Raw genomic sequence first — 14,447 nt, 5'->3', positions numbered from 1 at the left:
TTATATGCACTGTTAATACACAAAAGTAAGACCTTTATCTTTTTTCCAGAGAAGTATGGAAGATATAGGTTTTTTAGTCCCAGAAGTGGTGAGTATGGAAGATACAGGTTTTTTAGGCCCAGAAGTGATCACACTATTTCAAAATTGACAAAATATTAATTTGAAAACATATGCATATATAAAAGTGGCTTATATAAAGACTTTAAAAAAGCATCTGAAGTTATTTTTAAAATGACATAAGAAGCAGCCAGCATACAGTTTCCCATTCTATATTCAGCAGTGGCTAAAACAAGTAATAATGGCCTTATTCTACTGTTTACTAAGGTTTTAGGTCCATCTACCAACCAAATTAAGACCTTTATAGAGCTGATTCTGCATACTACCATGTCCCTTTGCAGATTTTTGTTTGGCTTTCTTTCATTCTCTTGCAGCAAAAAAATAAATGAAAATATTTGAAAAATTGAAAATAAATGAAAGTAATTTGGATTCTGATAAACCACAGATTAAATGGCTCCCCTGGCGAATCTGTCTGCACATGGCTAAGAACCAGTACAAGAACTGAGGTGGGATGTAACTAACATCATATGTACAGCAGGAATTCCACTGCTGCATGGGTTTATGTACATATTTTAATACCTATTTCATGTTGGAGGAGAGAAATATAATCCTGCCATCCACAGTGAGCACACATCCGGGTTAGCAACAAGGAACCTATCATACTGTAACTGCTTCTCATACACTTAAAATCTGAGAACGATAACTAAGGTACAAAAGTTTGTGGTCCCCATAAATTGCGTGCAGGGTTTAAATTGCAGACACTCTATTTTATAATTTGAACGGCTGCAGTATTTTTAAGAACATTGACTTAATTTAAAACAGCTTTTAAGACTCCTATATGTACAGAGACAGATATACCTGTGTATAATCTTAGTAGACCATGGAATAAAACATTTATCTTCCTTTTTACATGTTACATGTGACATTGTTACACTAATTGATTCTATGGATTCTGATTCAAATGCTGTTGTAAAAGACAAAAAAGGAAACCAGCAGATCATCACTTCCATTCTAGTAAGCTTTGTCTGCAGACTGACTTCTCCTGTGGCAAGTTTCTATAAATTCAGACAGGGAGCAGCTCCTGAAAACATGTGATGACTTCAGGAGAAAAGCATTTGTCTCCCTGTTCAGCTCCTCAGAATATGAGATCTCTTCTAACCTCAATTTTCTCTACAGTGAGAAAAACACACCTTGATGGAAGGGAAATTTCCTTGTATATAGATCCTTTTGTTTAAAAAAAAAGGGGAATTATTTGGTGGGACAAATATTTACCTTCTCTTATCACATGAGATCCTTTCTTTTCTTTTTTTCTTTTTCTTTTTTTTTTTTGCTTCCAAGGCAACCAGACAAGTGTCAAAATTTATATATAATTATGTTGTTTCACAAAAAAAGGTTACTTTGTATTAATATTTAACTCACATTTCATATTCTTAGATATGTAGTAATATAAAATCCTGCTTAAGTGTGAACTGTCACACCACCACAAAATTTAAGAGGCGATTAGGTGTTTTAGTGTAACAGATGTGCAGCCTTCTGGGGTTCTAAACCTCCCTTCTTCACATGCATCACCAACCTGCACAATTAGCAGGAATGATTAAACAAAATTCAATCAGAGCTAAAGAGCAAAAGCAGACGCTTACTAATACTCCATCAATATATAGATTGCTTTATGTGAACACTTTGGAAAATTTACCTACCAGCTTGGCTCTACAAATTTGAGTCTTTCCTTGATTTTTTTTTTTCCATGCCCTAAAAGAACCCCAACCACATTACTCCGGACCTGAGGAAATCATATGCACGGCCAATCAAACATAACATACATGCAATCATAAAAAGCAAAGGGGGGGAAAAAAAAGGTTTCCTACCCGTAATAAGGACTGGGATTCGTCTTTTGCCTTGCCGTCCCCGGATCCAGAGTAGGGCTGGCTGAGCTGCCCGGCTTTCTCTGCTGCTCCGGCTGGGACACCCTGCAGGAAACCCTTGCCCTCCACTGCCAAGCCATAAATGGGCCTTGCGAGATGGGCAGCTTCTACATTTGGACTATCCCTCAAAGGCTTTGGCTGCTCCTGGCCGACAGACACGGGGGTCAGTAAGCCTAGACTGGTCTGCGTGTAGGATGGGCTCCCCCTCAAAATGTCTGTTCCTCTCCAGGTCACATTGCGAAGATCATCACTGGGACTGTCAGTCCAGCCTTTCTCCTTGAGCACTTCCTTATCTTCTATCTTTTCTCTCTTTACTATGCTGTCAGATATGGGCTCCCCTAATTTGGGGTCTGGATTAATCAGACTGTAGACCTTAAGGTCAATTTTTGGCTCTTCCTTGATGGACGAAACGCCGTGAGTGTCCTCCCCGTTGGCTGTAGTGATGTCCATCTCCTGACAGTGCACAGTGTTGAAGTGCTCTAGTAGTGACTGAGTGTCAACAGCTGTGAAGCTGCACTGACGGCATTTGTAGCAGTTGTGTACTCGCCTGGAAGAAAACAAGAAGCACATTAACATGAGGGTCACCCCTTGGCCTTCCCTCTCACAGTGGTTTTACCTACCAAGATTAAGAAAATAAATCAAACTTACAGTATGACCCTGTCTAAATAAAGCAAGCAGGTTTACTTTGGTATCTTATACAGCAGGGCAAAAGTACTGCTGATTTTTCCCCTCATGCCTTGCAATGGCCTCCTATTGTTCCTTCACATCCCATGGTATTATTCTAAACTTCACTGGGATTTTGTGTTTTTCTTCTTCAGTTTGCTGCAATATACTTTTCACTTTCTGCTACAGCAGGAGCACTAAAAAATATACTTTTCAACCAAAATCAAATAGAAGAGGACAGTTCTCTTGTTATTAAAAAAAGACTTCAAATAATATAAATTTATGTTAGAAAGTTAAAACATTTTAAAAAGTCCTTTACTTTCTACCTGTTCCATATACTTTTGCTTGACAAGATGATTTTGAGCCAAGCTCTGATTAACTCAGGGATAAGAATACACCAAAGGAGAGAAGGCTGTACACAAGAGATAGCATTGTACACTTGGTTCTCTATGGACATTTTAACACAACTTAAAAAGATGCATCTCTAAAGATAAAGCACAATAGTTGGCTGTGTCACTACAAACTGCCTTTCCCGTCAAATATAGAAATTCTTGGGTAGGAGCTATGGAACAGGGTGGAATAGCACGCCTTCCTGTTTTTACTCTAAAAGCCTATAAAAAGTACTGCATTACTAAATTATGTAAAGCATATGTTGCTACAGGAGAACAACATGTTAGCCACTTACTGTATCTATCATAGGAACAGAACACTGTTTATGAGCTCTCTAACGCCATTATGAATAATTGTTCATAGCACAGGAGTGGTCAGAGCCTTTCATCAGGCTCTGGGCCCCGCTGCACCCGGCATCCTACCAAAGCAGAGCAAAATTTCATCCCTGCCCTGCAAAATGTACAGAACTCTGCGAGAACTTCTCCCTACAGACACGCTCACAAATCCACACCCCAGGCATTCAGAGTCTCAGCAGTGTCTTTAGCCAAACTAAAAAAATGAGCCTTTCACTATCCACACAGGACAAAACTTGTATGAGAGATCTGTTACTGCCTTGACTCCAATTGTTAGAATTAATTCTTTTAAGGCCAAATCTTTGTCTCAGTGAAGTCAATGGCAAAACTCCCATTGACTTCAGTAAGAGCAGGATTTGGCTCTCAGTGCATCTGTAGAATTGGAATGATACACAAAATGTCCCTTTTAGACTATGATAGTTTAGAAGGGACAGCTTGCCAAACTTATTAAACCCCCTTGCCTTCCTTCTCTCCTTTTGTAGGAAAAACAAACCATATGTTATTTACATTGTCTGATTTTCTTGCAGTTGTGTCAGCGCACAGACTTGAGTACACATTCGGATTCATGCTTTTCAGCCCTTGTGCAATATCAGTTTTCTTTTTGTCATTTTCCATATTTATATTCACTTTAAGGGACTAGATGGTCTTGTTCCATTATGCAAAAAATAGATTCAGTTCTTCTCCACACAGCCTTATGGCAACAAAACTTACTTGTGGGAGAGCAAGCTGTGGGTTAAAATTTTGCTCTGGCCATGTTCCTTTTCCTTCATTCTACAATTATGTTTTATTAAAATCAGCTTGTCTCTCAATGCGACACTAATATATTCTCTCTTGCAACTCAATTATTTTCTAAACCAAGCTTAATTCTCTCCTGAACAAAAAAAAAAAAAAAAAAAAAAAAAAAAGAGTGCTATCTGATCAAAACCATTTTATAAATACAAAAAGCCAAGTTATAAAGAGGGTCAGCCCTGTAAAGGTGGGATACCATCAGAGAAGTCCAAGTTAGACAGGGGCTAGTTATCTTAAAAGCCAAGTTAAACAAGACACCATTTGGGGCTAATGGCTCAACCACATACACTCCCCATGTGAAAGTTTATCAATCCTTTGGGACACTACTTAGCCCTAAGTGTCTCTTGTTTACCTTGGCCATTTCAATAGCTAACCCCCTTCCTAACTTGGCTCTCATCTACAGATATCACACCTCCAAACAGCTGATCTTTTTCTGCCTAACTCGTCTTTTTTTATTTTTCCATTCCTCACTGGCTAAATGTTTTTGATCAGGAGCCACATACACCACACTTCTGAGGACACAAATAAATGCTGAATATTACATGCAGTTGTAACTACATGGCTGAGGCCCAGATACAATCACCCTTATTACATTAAAGGTTTGCTAATTTAAATTATTTCTAACTGATTCAAAGACAGTCATATAAGCATTCCTTCATTCTTCTATGAGACTGTGATGTGAAAAAAATGAAGATATACTTCAGTAGATAGTAACCCAACAGGCTTTTTTTTTCAGAATGTATGGTTTCCAGTATGCATTAAAAATCTGCCATCAACATTATAAATCTTGATACTTCATATGGGTTTGTCCTGTGTATTATTCAATCCCCAAGCTCCAATATGTAAGCTAAAGTCTGGAGCTGTCCAATATAAGTCACAGTCCCAAATAATAAAATAGTAACTATCATCAGCCATTAGAAAACTTTTGAAAGTTGGAAGCTTATTCTTTCCCAGAACAAGGCATAAAAAGAAAAGGTTTTCTTCTCAGTTTTCACTCCACCCTGACAGCAAGCAGGGAAACAAATTTGCAGTGTTTGATTTCTCTTTTACTAGAAATTAAGTCTACTCTATACTTCTAAAAGCCCAAGTTACATCTAGAGTTGTGTACAAAGCTCTTCAAGGCTAAGAAACAAAATTTAAAGAATTCCAGTCGGCAAAGTACACAAGTGCTCTACCTCAAAGTTACACTTTACAGCTAGACCACAGCTATACCATCTGAAACTCTGAATTTGTCTGATGCAATACTGTGTGTTGGTACAGAGCCACTCTAAGAAGAGGAAAATCTTGGGATGGAAGAAAGTGATGTAAATGAAGAAGAAAACAGCACTCTTCCTTCTTTGTTATTGTTTATATAGTCCTCAATAACACTAACAGCAGGTTCAAGCCACAAACTGGCATTCTCTGCAATATGGCATTGGGCTGGCAATGTTATCTCATCCACTGAGGTCACTTAGCATTATCGTTTCTACTAGAAAATAAAGCAAAGACCTGATTATTTGTGGACAGTAAAACATTTATGGCCGAATCCCAAGATTAAATGTCAAGAAATTCACAAAAACCTTCTGAGAACTATAAAAAATCTTATCATTATTTGTACTGAAAAGTACTTGAATTGAGCACTGTAAGATATAAGGATTTTCCCTCACAAAGTCTTTACGTCAGAGAGATTACACGGTTGGAGTTTTTTATGGATTTAATGTTCTTTATTTGAACTTCCTAACAGGCTGCAAGACTCCCTACATTAGCCAGTGGTTAATTAAGTCTTGTTGACATACTTCTAACTAGTCTGAAGTATTACAAAACACCATCTTCTACAAAACAAGTTATTTTTTTTTTAATTACCTGAAGACAGTCCTAGGCTCTAGGGCATAGAAAATATTCTGGAAGAAGGTATGGCTGTCGTCTCACTTCCATTTTTTCACATTTTATTTTAATTATAAATATAATAATTACTATCATTTCTCATGAAGAAACAGGTTTGTAAGAAAGTTAACTTTTGAGATGGCTGCTGCACTCAAGCTTTTCAGAAGAAAAGACAGCCAGCAAAGCAAGGAAGAAAATGCAGCGTGGTGTTAGAGCGGAGAGGAGACAGGGCAGAGTGGAGAGCAAGACTGAGATCAAAGGAGAGCAAAAGCCATTGGCAAGAGCAAACAAGTTCAGAGCAGTGAATTAAGGTGTCAGGGGGATGGAAAAGGCCCTCATAGCTGCTGCTTTTGTTCACTGAGTGAAGGTTTCTGCTTTGCTCTAAAACTGGGAGCTGGTGGGCCTCAATTGACATTTTTCCCCAAAGTTTCTTCTCTGGGGGAAGTGTCCCAAAGGTGCCACATTTCCATAATCTGCATATCTGATACCCTGCTCTGGCTTTTTGTGCCTGAGAGTCTGAGGGCCAGTCCCAACAGCCCTGTCCCTAACACCCCATCCCTGAGCTGCAGCCCAAGCACTGGGAAGTCACAAGCCCCAAGCACCCCTTTGCCTTTTGCCCTTCTGCCTCCTTTATCTTTGAGAGGTAAGGAATTATTTCATTAACTCGAAATTAATTTCCAAAGAGAGCCTTACAAAACTGCTGCCATCCACATTTTCAAAATTATTTATTAGAAAAATTATTCTTCCCCATTGCCAAAACTTCTATTTCATTTGAGTCTTTATTTTCATATCATATTTTGCAATTTAATGAATCACTATCCTACCTTGTTTTTAAAAAGCTTAAAAGATTTTTCAGCATAGCACTTCTAATTATAACTAGTACTGATCAAATGCTTTCAGTCAAGTAAGGTTTTACACGAAAAATTCTATTGTTTGCTAAATTGAAAAAATTCACCGTTTTCCCACATTTTAGCAAAGTTTTAAAAAAAGAGGCACTTCTGCAAGAAGTTGCTTTGATTTTGCAAAAACAATCAAATTTAATTACTTTGGAACAAGCAGGAAAATAATCTCTAGACTAAGTGAAACAACATGCAAAATTTGCCCAAATACTCGGTTTGATTTTTATCTAAATTAAAAGTGTTGGCATCTTCTGGCTCATCAGAATACCAGACAGTTTTAAGAAAAAACTAAGCTTTGCAATGAAAATGAATAGTATCTGATTCCTCAGAGGTATAATGGAAAATGAGTAGTAGCAGAATTAGTGGAAAATGGAGGCCAATAAATCTTCTAGGGATTTATTTGAATAAGCAAATTTTAGTGAAGTTTAAATACAAGTAAACTCAAGTGCTATGTGATTCATTGACTTCAGATTAAAATGAACAGCTCTCAAATAATCATGTCAAGAAATACTGAATGACTGCTAAGTGTAAATATAAATTTCTGTGGAAAGAAAAATTGGAAAGAACTGCTTTTGCAAATTCTAATACTGTTGCAAATACATGGCTGCTAAGGAATAACACTGGGATATTAGAAATTTTTTAGCTAGCAATACACAGTGAAATTGTAGATGTAGAGCCAAAAGGAAGCAAAATAAATAATAAAATAAATTAAGCATGTTGTTCAGATACATGACTCGAAAATTAAAATAGTGCAGAGGAAAAATCTATGAATCAAAATATGTAAGCAGCATCTAAAGCCAACACTGATACTCCAGATTATCAAGGCTAAATCTAAACATGGGAACAGCAGAACATTTTTTTCCACTACATTAATGTTTAGTATTCTGTTTACTGTTAGAATCCATTCAGCTCCTTATTATAGAAATGAAGAGGTTTTAGAGACATGGGCATGTACAGCATTTTAAATACATCAGATATCCATTATGTGTGGCATAAAATTGTTGAGACAAATTCTGATTAAGAAACAGGGAAGCCCAGTTGGCTGTGAGCTGACTACATTAGCATGTTTCTGTCTATCAACCAACACTACTATTTTATAGATGTTCTACTTCTTAAAATCTGAACTGTACTCTGTCTTTAGGTTGTAAATTACAAAAAGGGAAAGAAAACACTTATCTGATACATGCCAGACTTCTACTAAATAAAAAAAATAAAGCCTGGTAGTAGTAATAGAAACAAAAGTTATAATGTCTCAAAAGTTTTAGTTTGATAGAGTGAAAATTAGGTTATACATAGAAAAACAATAAAACCTGCTGGTGTTTGCCATTACAGAGCAAATAAACTGAACTAACTCATGTGATTTAAAAAAAGATGGACAGTGGGGGAAAACATCAGCAGTACAAGTAGAAAAGAAATAAAATTTATGTTATCAAGGGGGAATTACAGGAGAAAGGGAAAGAAGTTAGCAGTTATGGGGACATTGTACTTTGCTTTACACATGCCCTCAGAGTAGTCAATAATGTCGTAGACCGGGATTTACAGAGTATATTGCTCAAGTGTTTTAAACAAAATAGCCTAATCTTAGACAAACAATTTGAGACTAAAATGCTTAAAGTGTATCTCTTGATTTTCCAAAGTTCAGTTCCCTGTGACTACTGCCAGAACTGCAGGGTGCTGAGCCCTCCTAAGGAGCAGCTACAAGTACCTCATCTCAGACTTAGCACTTCATTTTGAAAGTCATGGCTTCTCCGTTCTTTGGAAAAAGGATCCTAGCTCAGCATGCTTGTTAAAACTTAAATTACCAGTTGCAGCAAAATAAAAGGTTGGATTCTTTCAGTAAAGGAGCCATTTCAATCTTCCAGTTACTTAACCACTAAAAAAAGATCATGCCATGCCCCAGCAGCGGACAAAGTGCTGCCTATGGAGTTCTTCAGCATGGCTCAAAGCTGTTATAATAATGCTTGGAACTTAGATACCACTTTTCATCTTCAAAGCAGTTTACAAACATTAACTAATTAATCCACACAACATCCCTCAGGCCCACTTGGATCAAAAATGGGGAACTGCATGCTGGGACCTGAATCCTCTGTGGGCCCTAGCTCCAAATTAAAGATGAGCAATCTGCTCCTTTTTTTTTTTCTAAATAGACTCCTGATATATTGCCAATGCAGCCCTCTGTTGGGCAACATTTGGATGCCCCCAGCTTTAATCTCTATTAAAGTATCATGCCCCAGTCTGCCTTTGTTAATTTTGGATGTCTTGGAATCTATTAAACGTGGCACAGTTTCTTGAGCTTTTAACAAAGCTTTAGCTTTGAAAATGCATCTTCTTTTGTCTTCATTCTAGCTGGCTTCCACACAAAGATCTTTTAGATGAGATAGATACTGAAGTTTTCCGTTGTTGTTGACGCATTAGCCTTAACTATTAACATATTCAGCATGATTTTCTAATATTTAACATCATTTTTGCAGTGGCACATAATTGTTGCTCTTTACAAACCCTAAGAGCCAGCTCCTCCTCTGATGCAAACTGGACTGCCAGTTTACAACAGCCCAGGAACTGACCCAAGAAGTTTAGCAGGGAGTTGGCTGCTACTATGACATTGTGTCAGACTGAGTCAGGAGACTGGCTGCATCCACCTCCAAATAGGAACATTAGCATTTAAAATAAATAGAATGACACTGTAAACCAGCAACACGAAAATAAGCATCTGCAAAAGGATCTTGGGGAATGACATCAACAGACAAAAGAGTGTCTGCGCCCAGTGGGAAACGAACACCAAAACAGCAGTGGAATGCTCTTAAACTAATTATTACATTGCTGGACTTGGGAATGGAAAATACTACAAAAAGGTAGCACATTGAAGCGCTGTTATGGAGCATAAAGGATTCATAGTTATCTTGGAAAGTAAAGCCATTTGTGTTCCCTGACTGAATGAAGATGCCAACTTCCTCAGAAAAAGCCTAAACTAAAATAGCACCTATAGTACCTAAAAGATTCTGGGTGGAAAACAGCTGACCAAACCTCAAATATGCTGAAACTTTAGCATCTGCACACAAATCCAAATATCCCTCTCCTCTGCACAGGTTTAAATGTATAATTAAATCCACCAACTTAGCTGGTGGTTTTCCAAAACAAAGTGGATGTTGGATTGGACTCTGGCTGTAAAGATTTATATCTATACACATTCCTATTTTGATTTCCAGCTTCCTCAAATGTTTGAGGAATGGTGACATTTAATGAAGAAACTGGGGGGCGCGGAGGGGGGTGCTGTTTGGGTTCCAATCATTAATCACTTGAAACTTCATCATACCTGTAGTGTCGGGAAATCTCTTCTTCCACCTGGGTGGTAAAGTCACATTTGGTACATGAGTGTTCTTTGTTCTCCTTGAGCGTCAGCGGCCCCTCTGCCCCTGGCAGGGCGTTTGTTTCTGGTTTGACATCAGACGCTTGGCCCTCGTGTGCATTCTCATAGTGGAGCAGGAGAACGTCCACGTCGGGAGTGGAGAATGAGCACTGATGGCACTGGTGTTTGACTCTAGAGCTTCCTGTCACCCCTGGAGACAGGTGCAAAAGCAAGAGAGCACAGTGGGAACAATTACTTTTTCTGCAAGCAAATGGGTAAGTAATTTCTCCAAGGTGCTTTTCTGGGCTGCAGAGGCCTCGGGGACAGAACTGACAGTGCTTAATGGTACACTTATGAATGTTGTGTAGCTGCTGATAATGACGGAGAAGTGGGCCCACCACTATTACATCTGGGCCATGGCTCTTTGAGTACCTAAAGTCACAAAACTGACAGTTGTAGCTTGTCACCATGCTGTCCTCTGCTCCTTTGCTACTCAAGTCTTTCTTTTTTGCCACACTCGCACCCTTTTCTGTCTTTGTCACTAACTCCCCATCTGCATTTTTGGCTAGATCATTCTGGTTAATGACAGATCCCCTAGAAAGCTTATCATTCAGATCTGGGTGGAGGCTTCCTGCCTGGCTTCCCCCATGCTGTTTGCTGTAATGTTCTAATAGTTTCAAAGAGCTGGACGATTCACAGCTGAAACTGCAAAATTTACACCAGTAGTAACTGGTAGTATCGGTACCATTTTGTCTAGAGGAATCTATTGGCTTGATGGGCACCGAATATCCAACTGGCGTATCATCTCCTGCTTTTACAGTGATTCTGTCTTGCCACTTCCCCAAGTCTCCAGAATCACATGGTCGAAGAGTAGGACTGGATTTATTGGAGTTTTTCTCTGAAGTTTTACCAGTATCAGAGGAGGGAAGGGCTGCTTTCATTTTGTTTGGGTGAGTCTGTAAGAAGTGTTGCTCTAGTTCAGTGGAGGAGTTGCCCATGTAGGTGAAATTGCAGAATTTGCAGCGGAAGTACTTGGTGTTGCCTTGGCAATCTGGAGTTTTCCGCCCAATTCCAATGAAGGTTCCACCTAAAGTAACCTGTGAATAAAGAATAAGGTCATTTTAGCTCCACTGTGTATTTATTCAAATAGCAAGGAGTGGAAGTGGGGGGAAAGAGAAATAGAGAGGAATTGATTCATAAGCTTCTTTTATTAATCACCGCCATCATTTTTATGTGTAACATGTAAGATATCATACATATATCCCCACATTTGTATTTAACATTTGTTGATGAATATTTTTAAATGTTTCTCATAGCTGAATATATATGCCATATGAATAACAAATACATTGATTTGCAGAGACTGAGGCAAACGTGCAGAAGATTATCTTAGTGCTGATAGGACTGTTCCTTCCTTCACTGTATCATTAAATAGTATCACTGACAGAAGATCCAATAACCAGTTCCCACAGCTCTGAACCCTTTGAAAGCAGACTTTCCTGGGAGACTATACCAGGTGTCGAAGAAAAAAAACAACCCTCAGTCTATTGACTTAGATGCTTTAATCATATTTGTGCTTTACAAAGAGAATTGCTTTCTAAATTCAAGCAAGCAAAAATTTAATTTCAAATAACAAATTCAGTTTGTTCTGTCGGAAGTACGATCAATTCTTACAAAGATCATTCCTACATGAGTATCCAGTATCCACCAGGATGCCTTTTCACAGAGCCATACTGGCTGATGTCTCAAACAAAAGGCAGTTTTCTCAAGGATTACTCACTGCAGACATTCTCCAAGGAAATCTTCTGTTCCTCTCATGCACAGAGCTCAATTTAGTAAAACAAGGATGGAAAAACTACAGTAGAAAAATGGCATGTGGCAAAGAAAACTACCACACCCAAGCCCATGACATCACTAATTACACACACAAAAAATAAGGTAGGTCTACTTAACTGTTCTGATGATGTCTGAGCAAAATGCTCTGCAGGAAGGGAAGAAGGGTTCCAGGGCTGATGTTATTAAAGCCCGTGTTCTCACAGCAAGGCAGGCCTGCCCTTCCCAGGAGTGCACCACACCTGCCCCTGACATCAGGGGGAGATTTGCTGCTCCTGTACAACTGGTTTGAAGGCCAAAGAAACAATCTCTTGACAAAAATGTCACCATTGCACAGCTTCTTTTTCTGAGTAGCAAATAGTGTACAGCATCCAGAAGATAATTCCCAAAATCCACAGACATCGACTCCTTTGCCATCATCCAGTCTACATCACATGGTGTAGACATGGGTAGAAGCTCCCTTGTGACATATTCTCAATTTTTACACCCAGAAAATGTCTAACAGAGAGTATAAAATCGAGCCTTGCAGAGTTTGATTTGCATTCTCTCAACCAGTAAGTGTATTACTACATTTCTGTAGGTTTCAGTTCTAATGCATTAGGCAAATGGTGTAATTATTTTTCTTCTCCTCCTCAACAGCTATGCCACAAAGATAACATGATCACTGCTCATTGAGTATCACAAAAAATGGAAAGACTCAGACATACAGAGAGCATGAAATGTAAACACTTTTAAATGTAATATTAATAATGCCTTTTAGCAATTTAGCTCAGAAAATGACATGCTATCCTTTATACCTCATCAGAATTGAGCATGTATAGTGAGGCAATGAGTTACTAAACCATGATATAATGAGATGCCTCTATTCAGCCTCCAAATCTTTCTTCTGTTTATTTTTTTCCTTAAGGAAGCAAAATCCCCATGCACTGGTTAAAACTTTTCCTTAAATAAACTGAAAATGGCTTTCTGTTTGTTTAGGAAACATATCTCATTAGGCAATGGTGAGTCAGGCAGCCAAATCATTAGGACTTAGCTGTAACAACATTTTCACTTTCAACTGGGACTCTACATTCTCTATCAAATTATGAACTTGGTTTTGAAGAGGTTCTTTGCAAGAGAGATGTTTAACAGGTCTTCTGTAGTGCAGGAGTTACCTCCCTTTATTTATTTTATGGCAGGCAAGAATTGGAGACAAAGCCATGCTGAGCCTGATCCCATTGACAAAAGTGGGATCTGGGCCTGCTTTCCAGTATCTAGCACTTAAGGTCTTCATCCACTGCATCATTTCAATGTTCAAAGTCTTAGTGGTGTCAAAAGACAACTTAAAGAAAGCACTGATGCAATTAAGTAAACAGAAAATAACAACAGTTCACTGCATAATTATATAAATTGTAAGGTGATCTGGTTTCGTTCATTTAATTAGATATGTGTGTTTGTTCTGTGCATGCACAGAAGACTGACCAATATGCTTTACCTTAAATGGCTCTAATGAGTAAATACACTGATTACTCTCAATGTTCAGCCACAGAGTTACAGATAACAAACCTATTTTGCAGACACTCTGAGGACGCCAGTTACAAACTCTGAGTGACAATAATCCCAGCTGCCAATCATTGCTAATTACTTTTATTTCAGAACATTGGTAAAACATATAGTACTACTATTTTCTACACTGGACTCTAAATCACATCACTTCTGTAACTTGTGCTAATCCTGCTTAGTGGTCTACACAGCAAGTTTGTGTTCCATGCTAATACATCCTTCTCTGCATCACAAGAGGATAAAGTAGAATTAAATATTCCCACAGTGCTTGTGTGAAGTTCTTGTAATGTGGGAGATACATCTTTACACCACTCGAATGTAATTGATTACCAGTTATTGGTTTGGAATTTCCCTCAATACCTGCCACAATTCAAAATAATTCTTTGCATTAGACCATGCACATGAAAAGTAATTCAGGGTCACCTTAATGTTATTACACTCAAAAGCCTCCTTTCATACATAGCAAAGCCTACTGAAAGCTCCATGAAGGTCGTCATTCAAAGACAACTAAAGAAACTGTTTTCCATGCAGAGAGGTTGGGAGAAGCACTTGAAGTGACAGTATAAACTGAATCTGTTTCAGCTTTCATCCAGCCACATTTCAAAGAAACCCACACATTTGCAGAACTGTTTGGATTCCCACACTTTGCTCAAATCTTGGCTTGACTTCCAGATTTTCCAGTTACATGTTGTATGTCTATGTACAGGCATTAAACTTCTTCACTGGGGATGCAATTGTCCTTCACCTTCTGCTCTCTCTGATCTGCCCCACAAAGCGGAAAAGTAAAGGA

At 38.4% G+C, this 14,447-nt stretch overlaps 1 protein-coding gene across 3 annotated transcripts in view; it reads right to left on the bottom strand.

The window, feature by feature from the left end:
• The window catches only part of TRPS1 (transcriptional repressor GATA binding 1), a 206,312-nt gene that overhangs the window by 139,658 nt on the left and 52,207 nt on the right, over positions 1 to 14,447 (bottom strand). For all 3 annotated transcript variants that reach the window (XM_058806621.1, XM_058806639.1, XM_058806630.1), the window contains 2 exons: positions 10,250 to 11,379; positions 1,923 to 2,526 (listed from right to left, as the gene is read on the bottom strand). In XM_058806621.1, coding sequence (XP_058662604.1) covers positions 1,923 to 2,526; positions 10,250 to 11,379 — 1,734 coding nt within the window. The remainder of the gene's footprint in view (positions 1 to 1,922; positions 2,527 to 10,249; positions 11,380 to 14,447) is intronic.

The sequence above is a fragment of the Ammospiza caudacuta genome, chromosome 1, assembly GCF_027887145.1.
Source record: "Ammospiza caudacuta isolate bAmmCau1 chromosome 1, bAmmCau1.pri, whole genome shotgun sequence".
Classification (NCBI taxonomy): Eukaryota; Metazoa; Chordata; class Aves; order Passeriformes; family Passerellidae; genus Ammospiza; species Ammospiza caudacuta.
The sequence above is the reverse complement of the archived record's forward strand: the minus strand, read 5'-3'. Positions and strand labels throughout refer to the sequence as shown.